We start from the raw sequence: 18796 nt of genomic DNA, 5'->3' as shown, positions 1-18796 counted from the left end.
AAACTGATTAGCAATTTCTCTTTTAACTTTCACTAAAAATTTCCAGGAAATAAACGCGATTTCAGAATACAACCAAATTTTGACGCCAATTTAGCAATATTTATGTATTAAAAAAGAAATCTGAAAGAAACTTGTGTGAGAACTGTTGTTAAAACATTAATCCCTTCATAATGAAGTGCTTTAAATTATTTTCACGTCTTTCAAAACGTTGTAATAATGAGATAATACTCTGATTGCAAAATTCTACAACGTATTCATAATTACTAATTACTAATAATTACTGTAGAAGAGCTTGACTACAGAGTACAGTATGATGTAAAAAAGGTTAAGGGTATTCGTCAAATGGTATAGTCCTTTCAGTGGTGCCCCCCCTCTCATATCCATGACGCAGCCCCCCCTCAATTGTCTATCCGTAGGTGTTCTTCCACACACACAAAAAAATCTTTTCGATTAATTTTTACACCCCATCAAACATATGTATATAGATTTTAACCCCCCCAATATTCCAATGACGCAGTTTGCGTCATAGCCCCCCTCTGCGGGCACCCATGCCTTATTATTGAATCTGAATTGAAAATTTACATGACGTTACAAAACTTGAGGGAAGTCTGTGAAGAATATGGAGTTGAGTTGATTTTGATTATAACATCTCTTTCAGGAGCGTGGCTACATGAGACGTGGACCTACGGATTAACGTGGAATCCAAATCACACGAGCTCCCACCAGGAATCGAACCCGGATCTCCCAAACCAAAGGCGTGTATGCTAACCGCTTAGCCACGAAGGAGCTCGTGAAGAGTATGAATGAATATAAATATTAAAAAAGACAGTGGTGACTAAAACAAAAAGAAGTGTGGCAATTATCATATAAAAGTTAAAGCAAAGAAGGAAGTGCAAACTGACGAAGAGATGGAAGGGATTTTCCCCATGACAAAAAAAAAAAGAAAAAAATCCCTCGAGAAGAAAATTTCCATCTCTGGCAGGGATAACTTTTTCGCGTATCTAGAATTTTTTCAAATGGTAAAAATGAAATGAAATTAAATCTTTCAGTTTAACGTCCCACGATTATGCTTTTTGGCCTAAGAGAGACGGATGACTAAGGCAAATGAATGGTGCTGGAAAAAATTGGTGTGGAATAAAAATATGGGGGGAAACGAGAGCATTCCGAGAAAACTCACGGACACGATGCTGTCCCCACAAACTTACTTGGTCAGGATGGAACCAGGGACCCACACACCAGAGGTACACGGTCTACCACTTAGCCACCGTTTTCTCAATCTTTAAGGAATTTGATCTATCAAAAAATCTCTTTATATATTTAGTCTGTCCGTGTGTCCATCCGGGAAACACAAAATCTCAGGAACTATTTGATGGACCATCCATTTTAGCCAGGATGTATTAGTCAAAAGTTTCTACTCAAGGTCATTAATGGACATGATCAATTCCAAAATATGGATCGGACAATCAAAAATCGGTTCCCCATATGTTGCTATGAGAATAATAAATTATGAATGTCATCCTTGTTTGATAAACTATCTGCAATGCTGTTGAAATTAGTGAATTAGTATAATGTTCAAAATGCAAAACGCAAATCTATACGTGAAATACAACGCTAAAATGAAGCTAAATGACTTTCTGCTCGACAAATCTTAAAAAAAGAAATTAAATATTTTCTATTTTCAAATATTCATTTATCTTACTCAAGTTTTTGAATAGGAATGTGTTGACTCTCGGTCGAAAAAGTGTAAAAGTTTTTTTTTTTTTTTCAGATCAGTCATCCTGAGTGAGGTTTTCCGGTGTTCTCTACATTTACACCAGGTAAATGTCCGGATGGTACCTAAACGTACAGGTTGCAGGTCTCTTCTCTCTTCCTTCCTTCCCTATCCCCGGATAATGTGATCACTGAGGGACGTCATCCCTCGTAAGTAACGGGCTAACATGGCCATAGATCCCGAAAGTTCAGAAATCTAATTTCTAATCCTAATCCTTGTACGGTAAGAGAAAATGCAAAAAATTCAAACTTCAATTTTTAGAATTTTGACACACTGTAACGCTGCTACTTGTTCATATTCTTTATTGTTTTCAAATTATTCATAAAATCCTTTAAAGTGGGATGTAGTGAAGATTTTTTTTTGTTTTTTACAAAAAAAATATATCAATTAAACATGATACTTTCATATTGTGTTAAAGAATAGGATTGAATGATAACGTTTGTTGAAGCATTGTGTTGTGTTGTGTAATATTATGAATTAAACAACAACAAAAATTCAAGGCCATTTTCACGGCCCTGATTCAATTTACGTCTACAATTTTGATACAGTGCGATAGTGGTGAATTTAATAAGAACTTATTTGCACTAAGAAATACGGCGTAAGTATATACACGTCTGTCCAGACAAATGAATGAATATATAAATGTAAAATATGGCGTGTGCATTGATCCTTTTATATGTCGTTAGCTACAATAATCAGTACTTCTTTTAAGCATATTACAAATTCATACATATCTTAATTGCATCTCTTTATACTAATTGCGGTTCTTTCTGAAACGGTCTGTTGCCCAATGACGTAAGCATGAGAACAAAGGGTGAGGGAATAAAACGTAGAAGTTCGGTGAAGAAGTACCAATTAAAATCGTTAATCCTTTCTTATTAGAGTCTACAGGTTTGCGCCAGTAAAACTCAAATGTTCTCCTGGATATTTTCAGGAAGAGCCTTGAAAAATACTTAGATCATATGCATTAATCCAAAATGTCTTTTCGATTGAACGAATAACAAATGCTTAATAAAGTATTTTTTTAAAAATATGTATTTAGTAAATCATTCATAAAAAGTAAATCATTTAACATAAAAACAGGAAGTTTTGTATATGAGAAGATTTGGTTCATCGAAAATTAATGTCCCATTCACTTCCACGAATTCAATACGATATATATATATATATATATATATATATATATATATATATATATATATATATATATATATATATATATAAAGTTTTTGGTAAACACTTGAGCGTTAACTAGTACACAAATATTAAGTTTAACAAGAAAACATTTAGACAATTGAAGTTATATATCTAATTTTAAACATTTCGCAAAATGTTTAGTTAATTAAACGTTTCGGAAACAATTTTAAGTTTTGAAAATGTACTTAAAGAAGGTGGGGCACATAAAATTACTAATATAACATGTATAGATTTTGGTAACTTTAATTCACAAAAATATTCTGGAGTTTAGCTTTCCTACAGGGGTACATTTGATCAGGTTATCATTTCTATAAGTGGATATTTCGTTACTGTAATTTTTCATGTTGCTTAGCATTTTGTTACGCGAGTTACATGTATGGTGTTCTGATGGGAAATTGATCTTAGGTTCAACCAAAAAGGTGTTAGGATAACATAAAGCAGAATCTTTTGAAGATGGATATACCTAACATAACAAATCTGGCGTGATTAACTAGGTACAAAATTGGTTCTAATGGCAAATTCTTGTGTTCTGCAGTGACAAACCTGCTATTTTCTTACGACTTGAAGTTAGTTCATCAACTCCTAATAATGTAGACTAAATATAGCTAATAATGTAAGTATTTAGTTCCAAACTGAATACACCTTAAATACATGTAGAACCAAAGATTAAACTCATACATATAAGACATTTTTAAGAAAGCAAGTAACTTAAAATGATACAGAGGAAATTAGTAATTTTCAATATAAATATTTATAACCTTTTTGTGTAATAATTTACTTCTAAACTGAATACCTTTACAATGTTTAAATTTATATACATAAAAAAAATTGAAATCAAGCAAAGTTCAATAACAAACATCTTTTAGCCATAAAAGTGATCTTTCAGGGGAGGAGGGATAAGTATTTCACAACACAGATTAACAATATAATTCCCTCAACGTGACTGTCGTTGCAGCGTGTATTGAAAACGTACTCATTCTACAGAAATTACATGTTTTGCATAATGCACATTATTAATTGGAATTTACTTCATTTTTATCCAATATTAAGATTTAATTTTTGTTTCGTCGAAATAAAATCTTGGGTACGTTATTGATCCGTATACTATTATATGTATGATTATAAATAAACTTAATAATAAATTCTAATAGTAATTAGCGTTATAATTATCCTCTATAATATCACCATTCAGTTGCAATCCTCTTCCTTCTCTCTCTCCTAACCTTTTACCATAGCTTCTATTACATCTCCATTAAGACAACTTAATTAAAATAGATAGGTAGAAACCAATATATCAAGAAGATTCATTCAATAAAAACTCTCATGTTTTAAGAAAAAAGTCTTGGATTTATAATCAGTACTGAATATTTTTAAGGTTAGTTTAAAATTATTCACTTTTCGTCTTTTTTGGTATATGTCTAATTTTATACCTTAGTTCACTTAGGGCGTGGATCCATTTTTAGCGCTTGCTACTTTTTTACATTATAGAAGTAGAGATGCCCTATCAGTGTATAACAGTGATGCCCTCTAACAGCACTAAGCCTGCTAGTTTCAGAGTTGTTGCTGTTGTGAAAAGGGGGGTGTCCATTAAGAAGTTCACCCTTTGCTTTCGTTTTTTGCTTCTGAAAAACTAGATTTTGAGACAACCGCCCTTAGTGAACTAATGTACGAAATGTTCATCCAGAATTGCTATACAACGTGACTTCTTAAATTACCCGAAAAATTATACCCCTATTGCTTACGCAAGCGAGAATCCTTTTGTGGGCTATGTATATAATAGATCTAAAATAGCTCTGCCAATCGTGATGAACTTCTGAACAACAAATGGTAAATATTAGTTGGCAAGTTTGGCAAGTTTTTATTATCCAGCCCTAGCAAAAAAAGTAAACATTTTCACTATTATTGTATTATATTTCATCTAAGCCGTTGCTCTTGCAGATGAAAAAAAAAAAAAAAAAGTAGCTTCCTCCCAATCGCTGGAGACAAATACACGAAGTCTGGCACGAAATTTTAGCATTAGAGAATACTTAATCTGTTAGTTACTTTCATAAATTTAATATGGATGATTCAGAGGTAGGTACGCAGGAGGAAAGGAATGTAAATTATTAAGCGTTGCGGTGCATTTATGGTTTACAACAAGGAAATGTGTCATTAAATTCGTTGTAAATACTAAGATGAATTTATGAGAGATTATAACATGCTGATCTGACTTTATTGAAGAAACATTCTTAAAACATCATATAATGATACATAAAAATAGAATTTATATATCTAATTATCAACTTAACTTGTGAGATAGAAATAGATTTATTTAATTGATTTTTCTCTTACGGAAGGAAAGGCGGTAAATAAAAAGGCATTTATTACATATAGTAATTAATTACTAGTATGTTTCACCTTGATTTTTATGAACCCTATCTAATATTGGAATTTTCATTGTTTCCGTCTGAAATAAAATTAATTGCTCACGAACAATGAATGTCGAAGGAACCAATCATTTTTATTATCACGCATAAGAAAGTATCTTTTTTTTTTTTAATAGATGAAGTGAATCAATGAGATTTTTCTACTTTCGAATAAATGATATCTTTGACAAAATAACTTTTGAATTTAACATCATTAAGCCGAGTTAAGTCCCATGCAGCCAAATAATGTGTGTATGTAGCGCAGAATTTTCGGTGTTTACCTATCATCACTTAAAAGCAATAAACAAAGACTATGAGTCAAACAAGCCAGTAGCAATTGTATTGGAAGCAAATGAGCTGACCATGCATCACGCAGCTGAACATGCATTCTTTGATCGACTGGACCTCTGACAAACAATTTATTATTATTATTATTATTATTATTATTATTATTATTATTATTATTATTATTATTATTATTATTATTATTATTATTATTAGTAGTAGTAGTAGTAGTAGTAGTAGTAGTAGTAGTAGTAGTAGTAGTAGTAGAAGTAGTAGTAGTAGTAGTAGTAGTAGTATAGAGTGACAGTACTATTGACAGTCTCTCTTCAATATCTAGAGAAACGGCTTCTGAAATATATCCTTATTTTCCTCCTCCTTTTACTTTACTTTTATTTTACTGTTAATTTACTTAAATTAACCGTTTCTTTTCCACAAAATTTGAGTACTATTCACAGAAATAGGATATCGTTTAACTATTTCCTTTTGTACGAATGCATAAGACAAGGCAAAATTATTGTTAGATGTTGGATTATTGTATCTATATATTTTGCAGATTCTCATTATCAAGCAAAGCAAATGATGTTGTAAATAGATGAAGGGGTGGAAGTGATTTTCGTAACCAGAACACTGCAGCTACAGAGATACTGCTGCCCCAAAATAATCGGGCATTACATTCGTTATATATGGAGATATATGTATGAATGCCTATTTTCTTAAATAGTTGTTTAATGTTTGCATGTTCTATTTACGTATTTGTTAAACTAAACACAACAACATACTGAGCAAGGCTATGTAATAGTACACATAAAACACAATCATGTAACAGTTTTAACACAATAACTGTATCTTCATCAGACTTCCAATTCTCTTGAAACTATTACGTGATTGTGTATTTTATGTATATTGTCACGTGTTTTATGTATGTTGTCACATAACTTGATCAGTGTGTTGTTGTAGTTACTCTGACAATATGGAAACAAGACCTGATAGAATAGTTAGTTATTTGTGTGTATGAATTTGCTCTTCACTGCATACATTTCACATCCGTATATCTACATCTTGTTTACAAACTATCATTAATTTTAGACAAAAAAAAAGTGCTATTTTTGAAGTCAGAAAACGTAGTTTAAATTTTAAATACATATGTGTTTGATTATTTATTCACTAATACATAGTGAAATGTTTATTTCGTTACAATACTATTTCTTTACTTTCTATTAAAATGTTGAAGCTTTAATGTTAACAGAAACGACTAGTAGGAAATGGTTTGGTAAGGTTTTAGTAAATTCGCTGTGCATAATATTGTATTAATTGTTTAGTGCATATAAGGTATTGATTTGAATAATATGAAATTGAATGTACTAGCTTAAAGTTTTCGTGGTATAGAGAATATGAAAATAGAGTAAATATCTCATATGTATTACTCCTAATAGCAAATTACTATACTTCTCTATCTAATGTAGGTGTTCCATTTCTTGAGAAGTGTAGATTGTCTTTTTCACCCATATCCTGAGTTTGTAGTGAACATTATGACATATAATTGCAAATATTAAACCAAAGTGTTTGTAACCATGAACAATTCAAAAAATTACAGTTTGAAGTTGTTTGGTTTGTCATAGCTCAAGTACTACCTAGGTAGTGAAAGTAAAAGGAATAAGAATTTAAATGCAAACATTATATTACATAACTTACAAATTGGAGCAAAACTGTTGATTATTTTTAAATTGAATGAATGCCAAAACATAATATTAGGAATCTAAACATATCATTTTAGAGATGTGGCTCAAGAGCGTAAATTTACAAGTTGAATTTAATACACACACATTCTAAATTGTAAAATATTACTGGAAATCAGACTCTGCTATCTTTACTCTGAAGTTCTGATAATTGTTTTTCATTTTTGTTTGTTTTGAGTTGCTCTGCTTGCGATGTAATTTGTAGATTGAAGGGAAGATGATTTTTTTTGGTTGGTTACTTTGTTTATTTTAAGTAATTTACCTTTTTAATTAAATTTGCTGAAAGGCCATTAAAGTGTTGTTAAGTTTACCGTATCTTACACTTTGTCTAAATTACACATTGTGGAAAAAATAGTCATTATCTTAATAACGTGAAAAAAAACTGGTTTTGGAGCCAAATTACCTTTTTATAAAATGAATTTATCGTAATTTTATCTGCTGTTAATTTGTTTTATCTATCGAGAAACACTTGTTTCATCACTACAAATGCTATTTTGAATATTTACAATCGCCTTTCTGTTGACGTAGAAAATATTAACAGTATATATTCTTCTTCCAACAATGTAGGAAATATTTCAGGTTTTGTCGTTGTAATTAGAACCTTAATGTTTATTCTTTCTCTTTTTGATAGAGAGTCCTCTATAATCACCTAGTCTGCTTCTTACCAACATTAATGTGTTAGAAAAGGAATAGTTTAGCTTTATCAACAGAATTGGTCATTAATTTTTATACGATTTGTCTTCATTCGCTTATCACAATTTCACTACACTTTGATGGACAGAAACCACCTGAAAGGAAGTATATCACAGAACCTATGGGTTAAATCAATTGTTACCACACGAACATAAATCTTACTCATTTGGGAGCATCGAATAAAAATATATATTCAAACACAAAATGACCATATTAAACGTTTCAATTAAGTATCACTCTTTGGGAGTCATATAAGCTTATTTATGCAATATCCAGTGGCGGTTTTAGCGGGTAGGCCGGGTAGGCATGGGCCTACCCAAAAATTTTGAAAAATATATAAACGGTAAAAGATATAATAATGAGTAGATATATTTTTCACTATTTATATTAATGATAGGTAATTATTTAACAAATAGCATCAACCACTACTGTAACAGTAATTTCCTACTGTCATTGAGCAATCAAATGTGTATAATGTATCCGTAAGCAAGGGAGCGGGAATTCCCAAAATTAAAATCCTATAGCCGCCCCTGGTCATATCTTGTCCAATGCAAAGTATGAACTTTCAAAATCAAAAGCGTATGAGTATGTGCTAAGGTTTTAGTGCTATCTATAGCGATTGTTCATCAAGGGCATCAAGTAGAAATATTTTACTGAAAGAATACATAGGTTTAACCTCAGAAAGGTCAACTAACAAAGCAACAGTCAACGTCATCTTAGACCAAGGTTATCGAGGAAACAAGCGTATAATATTTCTCATAACATCTTTCAAAGCGTCAAAAATGCCTTGTTTTGCACGGGCGCCTACTGAAACCTCAAGACGTTCTATTCCACCCAAATTTTGCACGTTTACTACCGGTATATACATCTACATACAACTTGTCTGCAGTAGACTGTTATCAATTTCGAAAAAAAAAAACGGTGAAAGGGTCATTTTTGGCCCATTTTAAGCAATAGAGACCCCATCTTATATAGTCTCGGTATTGGGAAGAGATGTTAAACCCCAATCAATCTATCTATTTATATATTTTTCATAAGCTATAATAGCACATAGAAAATGGGAAGGATATTTTTCACATTAAAAAAAAATCTCCGGTTCTTTATAAATACTCTAGTACCAAGGAAGTTAAGAGAAAGAGGCATACTCCCTTCACAATTATGAAATTCTGGATTAGAAGTGAATGAATTGGTCACCCATTCTGGCTGAGATTTTCACAGGTTTTCTCTCACAGTCTCTTCGATAGAATGTTGGTACACTTAATAAATAATAATGTTAGAGTGCAAAATAAAAGTGGTGATGGATGTTGGTAATGTGAAGCAATAGGATGGGTATTTAACGGTTTTTTTACATTGATAATTTCCAATAATAAATTACAATTTTAATATGACCATGAGCCCTTTTATCAATACAACTACATTAATGTATCTATCGTTTACATTGATCTCTTGTGCCATTTATTCCAAAAGCTTCATATAGACCCTGAGATATACAGAGTGTTAGGAAAATGTGTCATAATATTTTGGAAACAGATTTCTCACACCAAAATTAGAAAAAAAGTTCATATGGACCTATGCTCAAAAATGGATAGTTTCGGAGTTATAGGGTGCCGAAAACGTGAAACAAATGAACATTAAAAGTTCATAGCTCCACTACTATGAAACCTATTATAGTCGGGTCAAGACATCATTGAGAAACTGATGTGTTAACTGTCCAAATATCCATGGTCAAGAATGCTTCAGTACTTACACACCAATTTTTAGAGAGGTAGGTGGAGAGTGATCAAGTACTCCCAAACAAGCTCTCTAAAAATGATTGTGCAAGTACCGGAGGTTCTGAAAGATGGATATTTTTATAATTTACATACTAGTTCCTCAGTGATAACTTGACCCGCCTACGATCGGTCCTATTGTAGTGGAACTATGGACCTTTAAAGTTCATTTTTTCAAATTTTCGGCACCGTATAACTACAAAACTATGCACGTCCAACCACAGGTCCGTATGATTTTTTTTCTTATTTTGGCATGAGGAATCTACCCCCCCTAAAAAAGGGTCACGGTAGCTCAGTGGTAGAGCGTTCACCTCTGGTGCTTAGGGTCCCGGGTTCGATCCCAGCCCCCGCCAAGTGAACTTTGTGGTGGACTAACACCGTGTGCGTGAGTTTTTCTCGGGGTTCTCCCATTTCCTCCCACTTTCTTCATTCCACCATTTCATTCATCACTCATCATCACCGTCTCCTTTAGCCTAACCGGCATAACCATGGGACGTAAAGCTCAAAAGATTTTTCTATTCCCAAAATATTGTAACAACAAATTTCTGTAACACCCTGTATAATGAAAAGTGTTTATGGCCCATGTTAAATAGAAACTCTATACCCACTCTTGCTCCCTCTTAAGGAAAAAAAAAAGAAAGAGTACGTATGTAAAAAAAAAAAATGATTCATAAATATACTGATGTCTATGGCTTATGTTAGTTCTAAGGAGTATGAGATCATATGGTCATCTCACTCACACTTACATCATTTCCTCAGTTTATTCCCAGCACGCCCTTGTGTACGTTAATAGAGAGAAATTAGCGGCTTTACATGTGACTGGTTCAACAATGATGACGTCACCTAATGAATTCTTAACTAGAAATCATTTAACATGGCAAAATATACTCATATGACGTGTAGTTTCTGAGCATCCGAATGTTAGAACTTTCACCTTTTTGGCATTTAATTCCCACTTGAGAGTCAAAACTTTATCTATATCCACCATATGCACCACTAAACGTTGTCACTCTAATTTCTTACACTGAGGAGGTGTAGTCGGGAAAGTTCATCCAAAGAAAACTCGCCTCAAGATATATTGTAATATAATACATAATGTTATTAATGAAATGTTTATTTATGACAACAAAATCTCATGAACAGTTTTTTGAAAAAGCCCGTATAAGCTCGCCACCAAAAGTAAACTACCCCCTTTCGGATATTTTCATGTGCAATAAAATGAAAACATGGTGGTGCTTTCAGTAAGACATTTATTTATGTAAAAAAAAAAAAAAAAAAAAAAAAAAAAAAAAAAAAAAAAAAAACGTGAGTTGATTTTGAGGAAATCGTCCAAAATGAACTCATCCGGAAAGTAAACTCCTTTTCTGATTTTTTCCCCAGAGAGGCTACTTAGGTTCTATAATGAAATATTGTGAAGAATAAAGCAATCGTTCGAAAATTATATTTTTATTCACCAGTAAAACATCTTTAATTTTGAGAATAGGAAGAAAATTTTAAAAAATCTCTCTGAGTAATCTAATGAAAATCTGAAGTTTAAAATTTGGTGAAGATACGTTCTATAGTATGGCTTATAGGAGAAAGTAAATCAGGGGTAAAAGTGGATGTGAAAAGATATTGGACGATAGGTAGCGGCTAGGGATGCGTTCGAGTCGAGTCGAGACAGAATTTTCCTGACAAAATTCGAGTCGAGACACAGCTCTTCCAATAGAAAAATATATATTTTTCGAGTCGAGACATCACTTTTATAGCACATTTTCGAGTCGAGACAGTCTCAAATCTTGTCTCGTGCGCATCCCTAGTAGCGGCATGACGTCATGACGTCCTCCTGTCTATCTTTGACCACTGAATTTTTTTAGGAACCTGGGGGGACGCCTTACATATTTTTTGGACGTGGAAGGACAGCGTCCCTCCGCGTTCCCCTTCACTTTTACCCCTGATGTAAATACATCGAGACAAAGGATGAACAGACCATCAGTAGTCAAAAATGACATTTCCGGGGCGGATCCAGGGGGGATCGGGGCGATCCCCCCCAGAAGAGGAAACTTTCTTATTTTATATGTAATTAAAACCCACCCGAGAGCTCTTAAAAGGAGCTCTAAGTAGCAGTATTACGTTCTACCGCCCCCCCTGAAGTCCATCCTGGATCTGCCCCTGGTATGCAGGAGCCATGAAACATGTGAATCGTTGAAATTTACAACCATTTTTTTTTAAAGATTTATTTTTACGACCATCGTTCTCTCTTCTCTTCCGTTATGGCTCGAAAGTGAAGGGACGTAAGTTATGTGCATTTGATATTTTGCGAAATAATCCAAAATGTAGCTAATAAGCAAAGAAGATCAAGATCGATTTTCTCTTTAATTCAATGAACTGTAGATGCATATATACTATAGGGCAGGGTTTCTCAACATCGGGTCGCAAGGGGGTTTCATGGAAGCCGCGAAAATGAGCGGAAGAAATAAATATAATTAGAATCTAATGGTGGAAAATATTTTTAAATATTATTTTGAAGTTTGTTCTGATAGGTATATTTTCATTTTTATACATACTGTTAAGAACAACAAAAAATTAGGTCTACTAAACGTTTTCCACAAGTGCTGAGTTGTTTAAAAATAAATTTAAATGAAAGAGGTACGATATGAAACTAACGAGAATTGTATATTGAAATACAGTGAAACCTGTCAACTTGGCCACCTGCTTATCTTGGCCTAGTTCGTCTTGAACCTGCATTTTCCCATAAGACATTCGTTACTTACTACTCTATAAGTTGGCCACCTGTCTATCTTGGAAGTTGGCCACACTGAAGCAATGTTTACCCTATGATGATAATAATAAGTTTACCTGCGTATCTTGGCCACGCAAAATACTGTTTTGTTATTTTTCTTAACTCTTTCGTATTCCCATATGAGAGGCAGATGTTCTGTATTTGTGACTGAACACAAAGAAGCATAGATTCGCATGATTTGTTCTTGGAGGTCAATGGTCAGAACGCTACCCTCATAAAGGGGTGGTGAAGGAAGGTGTGAATAAGAAAAGCACGTACATGAATTCATTAAATGGTTGTACGTATTTGTTTACCCTGTCTGTTTTAGTAAAACCATTAGCTATATCAACTCCTCTCATCAATGAGGAGCTTTAGTAATTACGAAAAATTCTTAAGGTTAAAACTAACCATCTCAATTGTCAACTATTGGCACCTGTCGGCTTGTCAAAAGATAGCGGAGTTTTTGAGATATCAATTCCCTCAAGATTTTCTCAAAACATCTTTTGCTCCAAGGGAAAAACTTCTAGCTCATTAACAAGAGGTAGTTAACTACAATATTAGAATGTGCATATCTGCCAAAAAGAATAAAACAAATACGTCTAGAATGAATCACCATTCAGTAACAACTGAAAAAAAGTAATATAAATTGTATATGAATTTCTCTATTTATAACTTAGGTTTTCTTGTTTTCAATCTGAATAACTCAGTGTGCTACAATATTAATTTCAATAAACTGCGTACATACGCTTCTATTTCATGGTTGTTTGTGTTATTGTGTTTTCAATCCGAGTAATCCAATGTACCAGACTAGTTTTCAGGAAGTGAAAAGTATGCAAATATATTAAACATACTATAGTAATATTTTCTAGTACTGTGTATTTTTATGATTACTCTATATACATTATTTATAAGTAGCTGTCGTGCCACTGCTTATTAAAATTTTACAATCAAGTAATACTAGAAATCCTACTCTAAAAATACACAAATCACATTTATTTTCTGTAAGTTGGCCACCTGTCTAAGTTGGCCACTTTTCGATGGAACCGATGGTGGCCAACATAGACAGGTTTCACTGTACAACTAAAATTGGAATATATTGAGATACATATATGTGTGAGCGAATAGTCTTTTTTTCCAGCAAGCTAGACACAATGAAGGTAGATTTTTGGCGTGGGATTTTATTTGTTTCCTAAATTTTAAATGAAACAACTTGCTTTTAACAGTTTTTGGTGACATTGAACAATAAAAGGTAACTCAAACTGGCGGCTTCTCGAAAATTAAAATAATCAACAACTTTTTTTAAAAAAAAACTGTTCAAGTTTTTTAAAACCAAAATTAGAAATCACTTTATTTTTCTTTTATCATATTGACCCAAAATTAAGGGAGTTATGAAGTTTTAAAATTTTCAAAAAGCCTCCATTTTGAAGCAGTATGACGCATCGGATTCGATATTTGTAAGATAAATGAACTGACCAAATTTGGTTTTAATCCATTCGCTTTTAGGGAAATTACTGTATCCACTATAGAAGAAATGGATTTTACTATTATAGAAATAGATGGATATTGTGAAATCTCCGCAATAGATATATTAAAAGTTCCACACAAGCTTATTACAAACTAGAGATTATAAGGGGTTGCTGGCAAGAGGATGTGATAAAATGGGGGTCGTGATAGGAATTAGGTTTAGAACCATTTTCCACTAACGCCGAGTGACATCTTTGAGACAAATGAAGTGTACAATAGTAATCTTTCAGGCAGGAGTTGCTATGGATTAAGAACTTCTATGGGTCATAATAGACTTCAATTATATATCTCGGGACTAAGGTTTTTTTTTTTTTTTTTTTTTTTTTTTATTAAGGAAACAGTGACACAATAGTTGAATCTAAACTGCAGATACGTCAATGTAGTTGTACTGATAGAATCTTTATGGGACATAGGAAAGTTTAATTTATGTTTTCAATATTTAGTTTTAAATTATTAATAGAATAAATACGGTTCTAATATGCTTATGAAGCTTCCACCTGTATAACTTCCATTGGTACATACGTCTTCCTATGGTACGGTATCTTACATTACCACATCTGTTTTATATTTAACTATTGTGCCATTAATACTAATACATATAAAATGCATAGGCCCGATATATTGAGGACAGGCCCGCAACCAGCCTCAGAGGTTTGGGTAGGGATGCGCTCGACTCGAGTCGAGACAGAATTTTCCAGACAAAATTCGATTCGAGACGCAGCTCTTCCAATAGAAAAATATATATTTTTCGAGTCGAGACACCACTTTTACAGCATATTTTCGAGACGAGACAATCTCAAATCTTGTCTCGTGCGCATCCCTAGGTTTGGGGGCGATGAATATGTTCGGGGGGGGCAAGTCATTAAAGATTCTCTTACAAATAAGTAAATTGTATTTTCTGTATTAACAATACCATTTTGTATTAAGGACTGGAGGTGCCACGAAAAGTTTAGGGGGGCAGCCCCCCCTCTGGTTGCGGGCTCGATTCAGGATATGAACGGCTAGGGCAAACATAATGGTAAACACTACTTCCGTGTACGACGCTTTGCGTCAGCTGTACTCGTAGCGATGCCTAGTGTCAAAATCTACAACTTTAATTGAAAATAACCTCATGCACATTATGGCAACACGTTACACCAAGGGTGAGAACTTTATGTCCACCACGAAAACTTTTTTTAAAATTTTAGGTTATTTTCTAGAAATTAAAAGTATTGAATGACAGAGAAAACAAATTATATTATTTTTGACACAAACCCTGAATTATGACATGATACGAAAGAAATATCCATAAAAATTCTCATCCTAATAAAAGTGTCGACAATTTTTAAGTCACCTTAGTGTACGTAGGGTTAATGTACATATAGTTTAAAAATCTTTGTTAGCAGAACCGTGGTATCCATAAGCGTTGTTTTGCAACTATTATGAGTTAAGTACTATCTTACCGCAATGTTAAATGAAAACAAACAACTTCTCAAACTGGTCAAACAACAGAACTAGCAGAGAAAAACATTCACTCTTCCTTCTTTTCAGGGCGATGTTCTGCTCCTAGATGCACGGTCGCATTTATGTTTCTGTTTGTGTTTGTTATTTACTCCCTAAATAACGAGACCAATTTCTGATAAAAATTTGCTGGTAATACTTTTTATGGATAAAATCTATTACTATGTATTATTTTCTAATGAGTATTTTTCTGTTTTAAACGTCTAGTGTCACGTATTACTCTTTTTTTTATTATTATTTTTTTTTTATATTTTGTACCATAGTGATATGTATGGAACGATGTAGAACTTGTTAAATCTCTGGGAATAGAACCATAGACTTCAACTTGCTTGTAATAGTTTTGATATAAAATATCAGCTCATCAACCTGAAAACACAAGGTTTGATTTCCCGCCAATCTAGAACTCAAGAATACATATGCTCATCAAATTGTAGTTCTATATCTCAAATTTGGTCTCGTTTGGAAACGATACCCAACTTAGTTTCATTCGTACTAATATTATGGTAAAACTAAATAATTTTAAATACTACATATAATGTATATAATTTGACTGATTTTAAAATTCTGGATTCGATCCTCTGTGTCAATTCTAGTTTATCAGGTATTTCTAAGTATGTACGATGACTCGAATTTTCTTTCGTATCGTATTCTTCAGTATAAGATATATAAGTTTAGAAATATTCAGGCAAGAGACAAAGAATGAAACCTGAAAAGTTTCTTTTTCTTTTAAATAGAATTGAAGTAGATAAAAATAATTTTAGAAATAAATAAAATCAATTACAGTAAAAGTTAATTAAAATTAATCCATAATTATAATGTTTGTTTGTTTGAAGATCTTTTGTTGATACAGATGCTATGTATGAAACTCGTATTTACAATTTAACATAAGGGGTCTTATTAGTAGAGTGTGGGGTATTCTTAGTTCGATTCAAGAGCATGCAAGTTTGTAGTGGACAACACCCTCCGCTTCCTTCCACATTATTATTACATAAATTCTTTCACTCTCATAAATTATTCGTTTCCTTTAGCCTAACGGGTGGGACGTAAATCTTAAAATATTTAATTTTACACTTTAACATTAGATCCGACACTATATGCTCTCACCGAGGTTGATCGTTACTACATAAACAGGCGAAATTCATGCTAATCACTTATCCACTATGAAGCTTTACTTATCATAAATTAGCTCTATTTGAACAACTTAATGATCAATAAATCAATTTTGATATAATTTGGAAGATACAGTATATTTGTATTTATCTAAAGGAAAGTGTGTTGCAATACTTTCTTGGTTAATTCCAATTTCATGAATTCAAGTCAATACCAAAATTTATATATATTTTTAAGTAATTATATGGAATCTGCAATTGCTCATTAATCAAGGAATCAGTTCTCTGCTGTATATTGTATGTTTAAGTCTTTATCACAAAATTTCTTTTAAAGCTTTATAAATTTATGGACATACCTCACCTCGTTCTATCGTTTAGTCGCGCTTATTTTCCCACTCTTATTTATCAAGTATGACTCTTAGCCTATGATATCCAAAGGTTTCTATACCTTGTTTGAATAAAGAAAGAATTGTTGTGCACTTGTCAAATATATTACTCTACTTGGGAAGCGTTTTAATATATTTTTCTGTATTGATTATCAGCTAAAGTAACTCCCAAAGTGGTAAGTGAGCAATGAAAGCTTTTCAGTTTCTAATTGATTGATGTGCAGTTAGCATATTGATTTCCATTGCAATTGCTTTTGGAGTTCTGTACGTCTTAATTCAAGTAACTCTACAAAAGTTTGAATATACTGCGTTAATGTTGAAATCTTGTGAAACGCTCAATAAGGATCGAACCACGGGCCGAAGCCAAGTGTACTAAGCTTTCGATCACTTACAAACTTTCAGCAGTAGTTTACATATAATTTTCTTAAATTTATGTTAAAATGTCTTGTTTTAAAATAGTGACGATCATCCATTTTTCCCTCAAATTACCTGGGTGTACGGTGGCTCAGGGCTGGAGCGCTCACTTCTGGTGCTACAGGTCTTTAGTTCGATCCTAGGACAAGTGACAGTTTTTAGTGGACAACGTCATATACATGCCTCCATCTGTTTCTTCCCGCGTTTTCTCTTAAATTTATTCTTCTATAATCACATGTTTCCTTTATCCTAAAGGGCATAACCGTAGGACGTAAAACTAAAAATTTTATTTCAAATGTCCCTTATTTACATCTGCACGAAGTACCTTATTTGCATGTATAGTCGCATAAGTTAAAAATGTTATTATTATTATTATTATTATTATTATTATTATTATTATTATTATTATTATTATTATTATTATTATTATTATTATTATTATTATTATTCAAAAACTTAGATTTATCATATAGTCATGCTTTCTAATAATCCCGAGTACCTATCTTTAAAAGCCTTTAGAATCGCAATCATATGAACATGGTATTTTATAATTTGCAGCATTAAAAATATAATAATGAAAAAAAGTGTACACATTTTGTTTATATAATTCCCCATAAGTCTTCTAAGCAAGACGAGTGGCTGTTTTTTAACTTGACTGTACATTCTTGAATATTAGTACAGAAATATGATCAAAGTTACTGGAACTACTTTTTTTTAGGCAGTAGTTTGTTACTGAAGAATCATTTAAAAAAAATATTATAAGATATTTACTTACCCAGCACGATGTAAAATGCAAAGGCACAAACAAAACACAGCACCACTGTACTCTGCATGCTGGCAGCGTGTTAAGAACTTGACTGGCAGCGCCACAACTTCTCAAACACTAATATATCTTCTCATAGAAGCGGGGAGAAGGAAGGCGGAGACATCCGAAGCATTGGAAGTGCAGCTCCCAACGGGATGGCCTTGTGATTCTGTGCAATCCACGCTTTCAAATCTCTCCTGTGCTCTCTTCTCAACTTATACTTCATTCTCTGTTATTTGAATTTCCACCGCATTGCATTTCTTAATTAAACGCTTAACAGATTAAAGCTACAATCATCTTAATAGTACTGTAAGCTCTGCACAAAGAAATGCAATTTGGATTCCTTCCTATCTTTTGGCACATGGAAGTAATAATATTATTAACATAGTAAAGTTAAATCTATGTATCTTAAATGTATTGATGCTTCAATTAAAAAGTATA

General features: G+C 32.7%; 1 protein-coding gene across 2 annotated transcripts in view; it reads right to left on the bottom strand.

Moving 5' to 3' along the window:
- Nucleotides 1-18482, bottom strand: part of LOC145668743 (lysozyme 2-like) — a 94941-nt gene extending 76459 nt beyond the window's left edge. For both annotated transcript variants that reach the window (XM_081736874.1, XM_081736873.1), the window contains exon 1: nucleotides 18326-18482. In XM_081736874.1, coding sequence (XP_081593000.1) covers nucleotides 18326-18383 — 58 coding nt within the window. In that variant the 5' untranslated portion in view covers nucleotides 18384-18482. The remainder of the gene's footprint in view (nucleotides 1-18325) is intronic.
- Between the last annotated feature and the right edge of the window lie 314 nt (nucleotides 18483-18796).

This window comes from Thermobia domestica, chromosome 13, assembly GCF_964235325.1.
Source record: "Thermobia domestica chromosome 13, izTheDome1.hap1.1, whole genome shotgun sequence".
In the NCBI taxonomy this organism is placed as follows: Eukaryota; Metazoa; Arthropoda; class Insecta; order Zygentoma; family Lepismatidae; genus Thermobia; species Thermobia domestica.
This window is presented reverse-complemented; position numbering and strand designations above follow the sequence as displayed.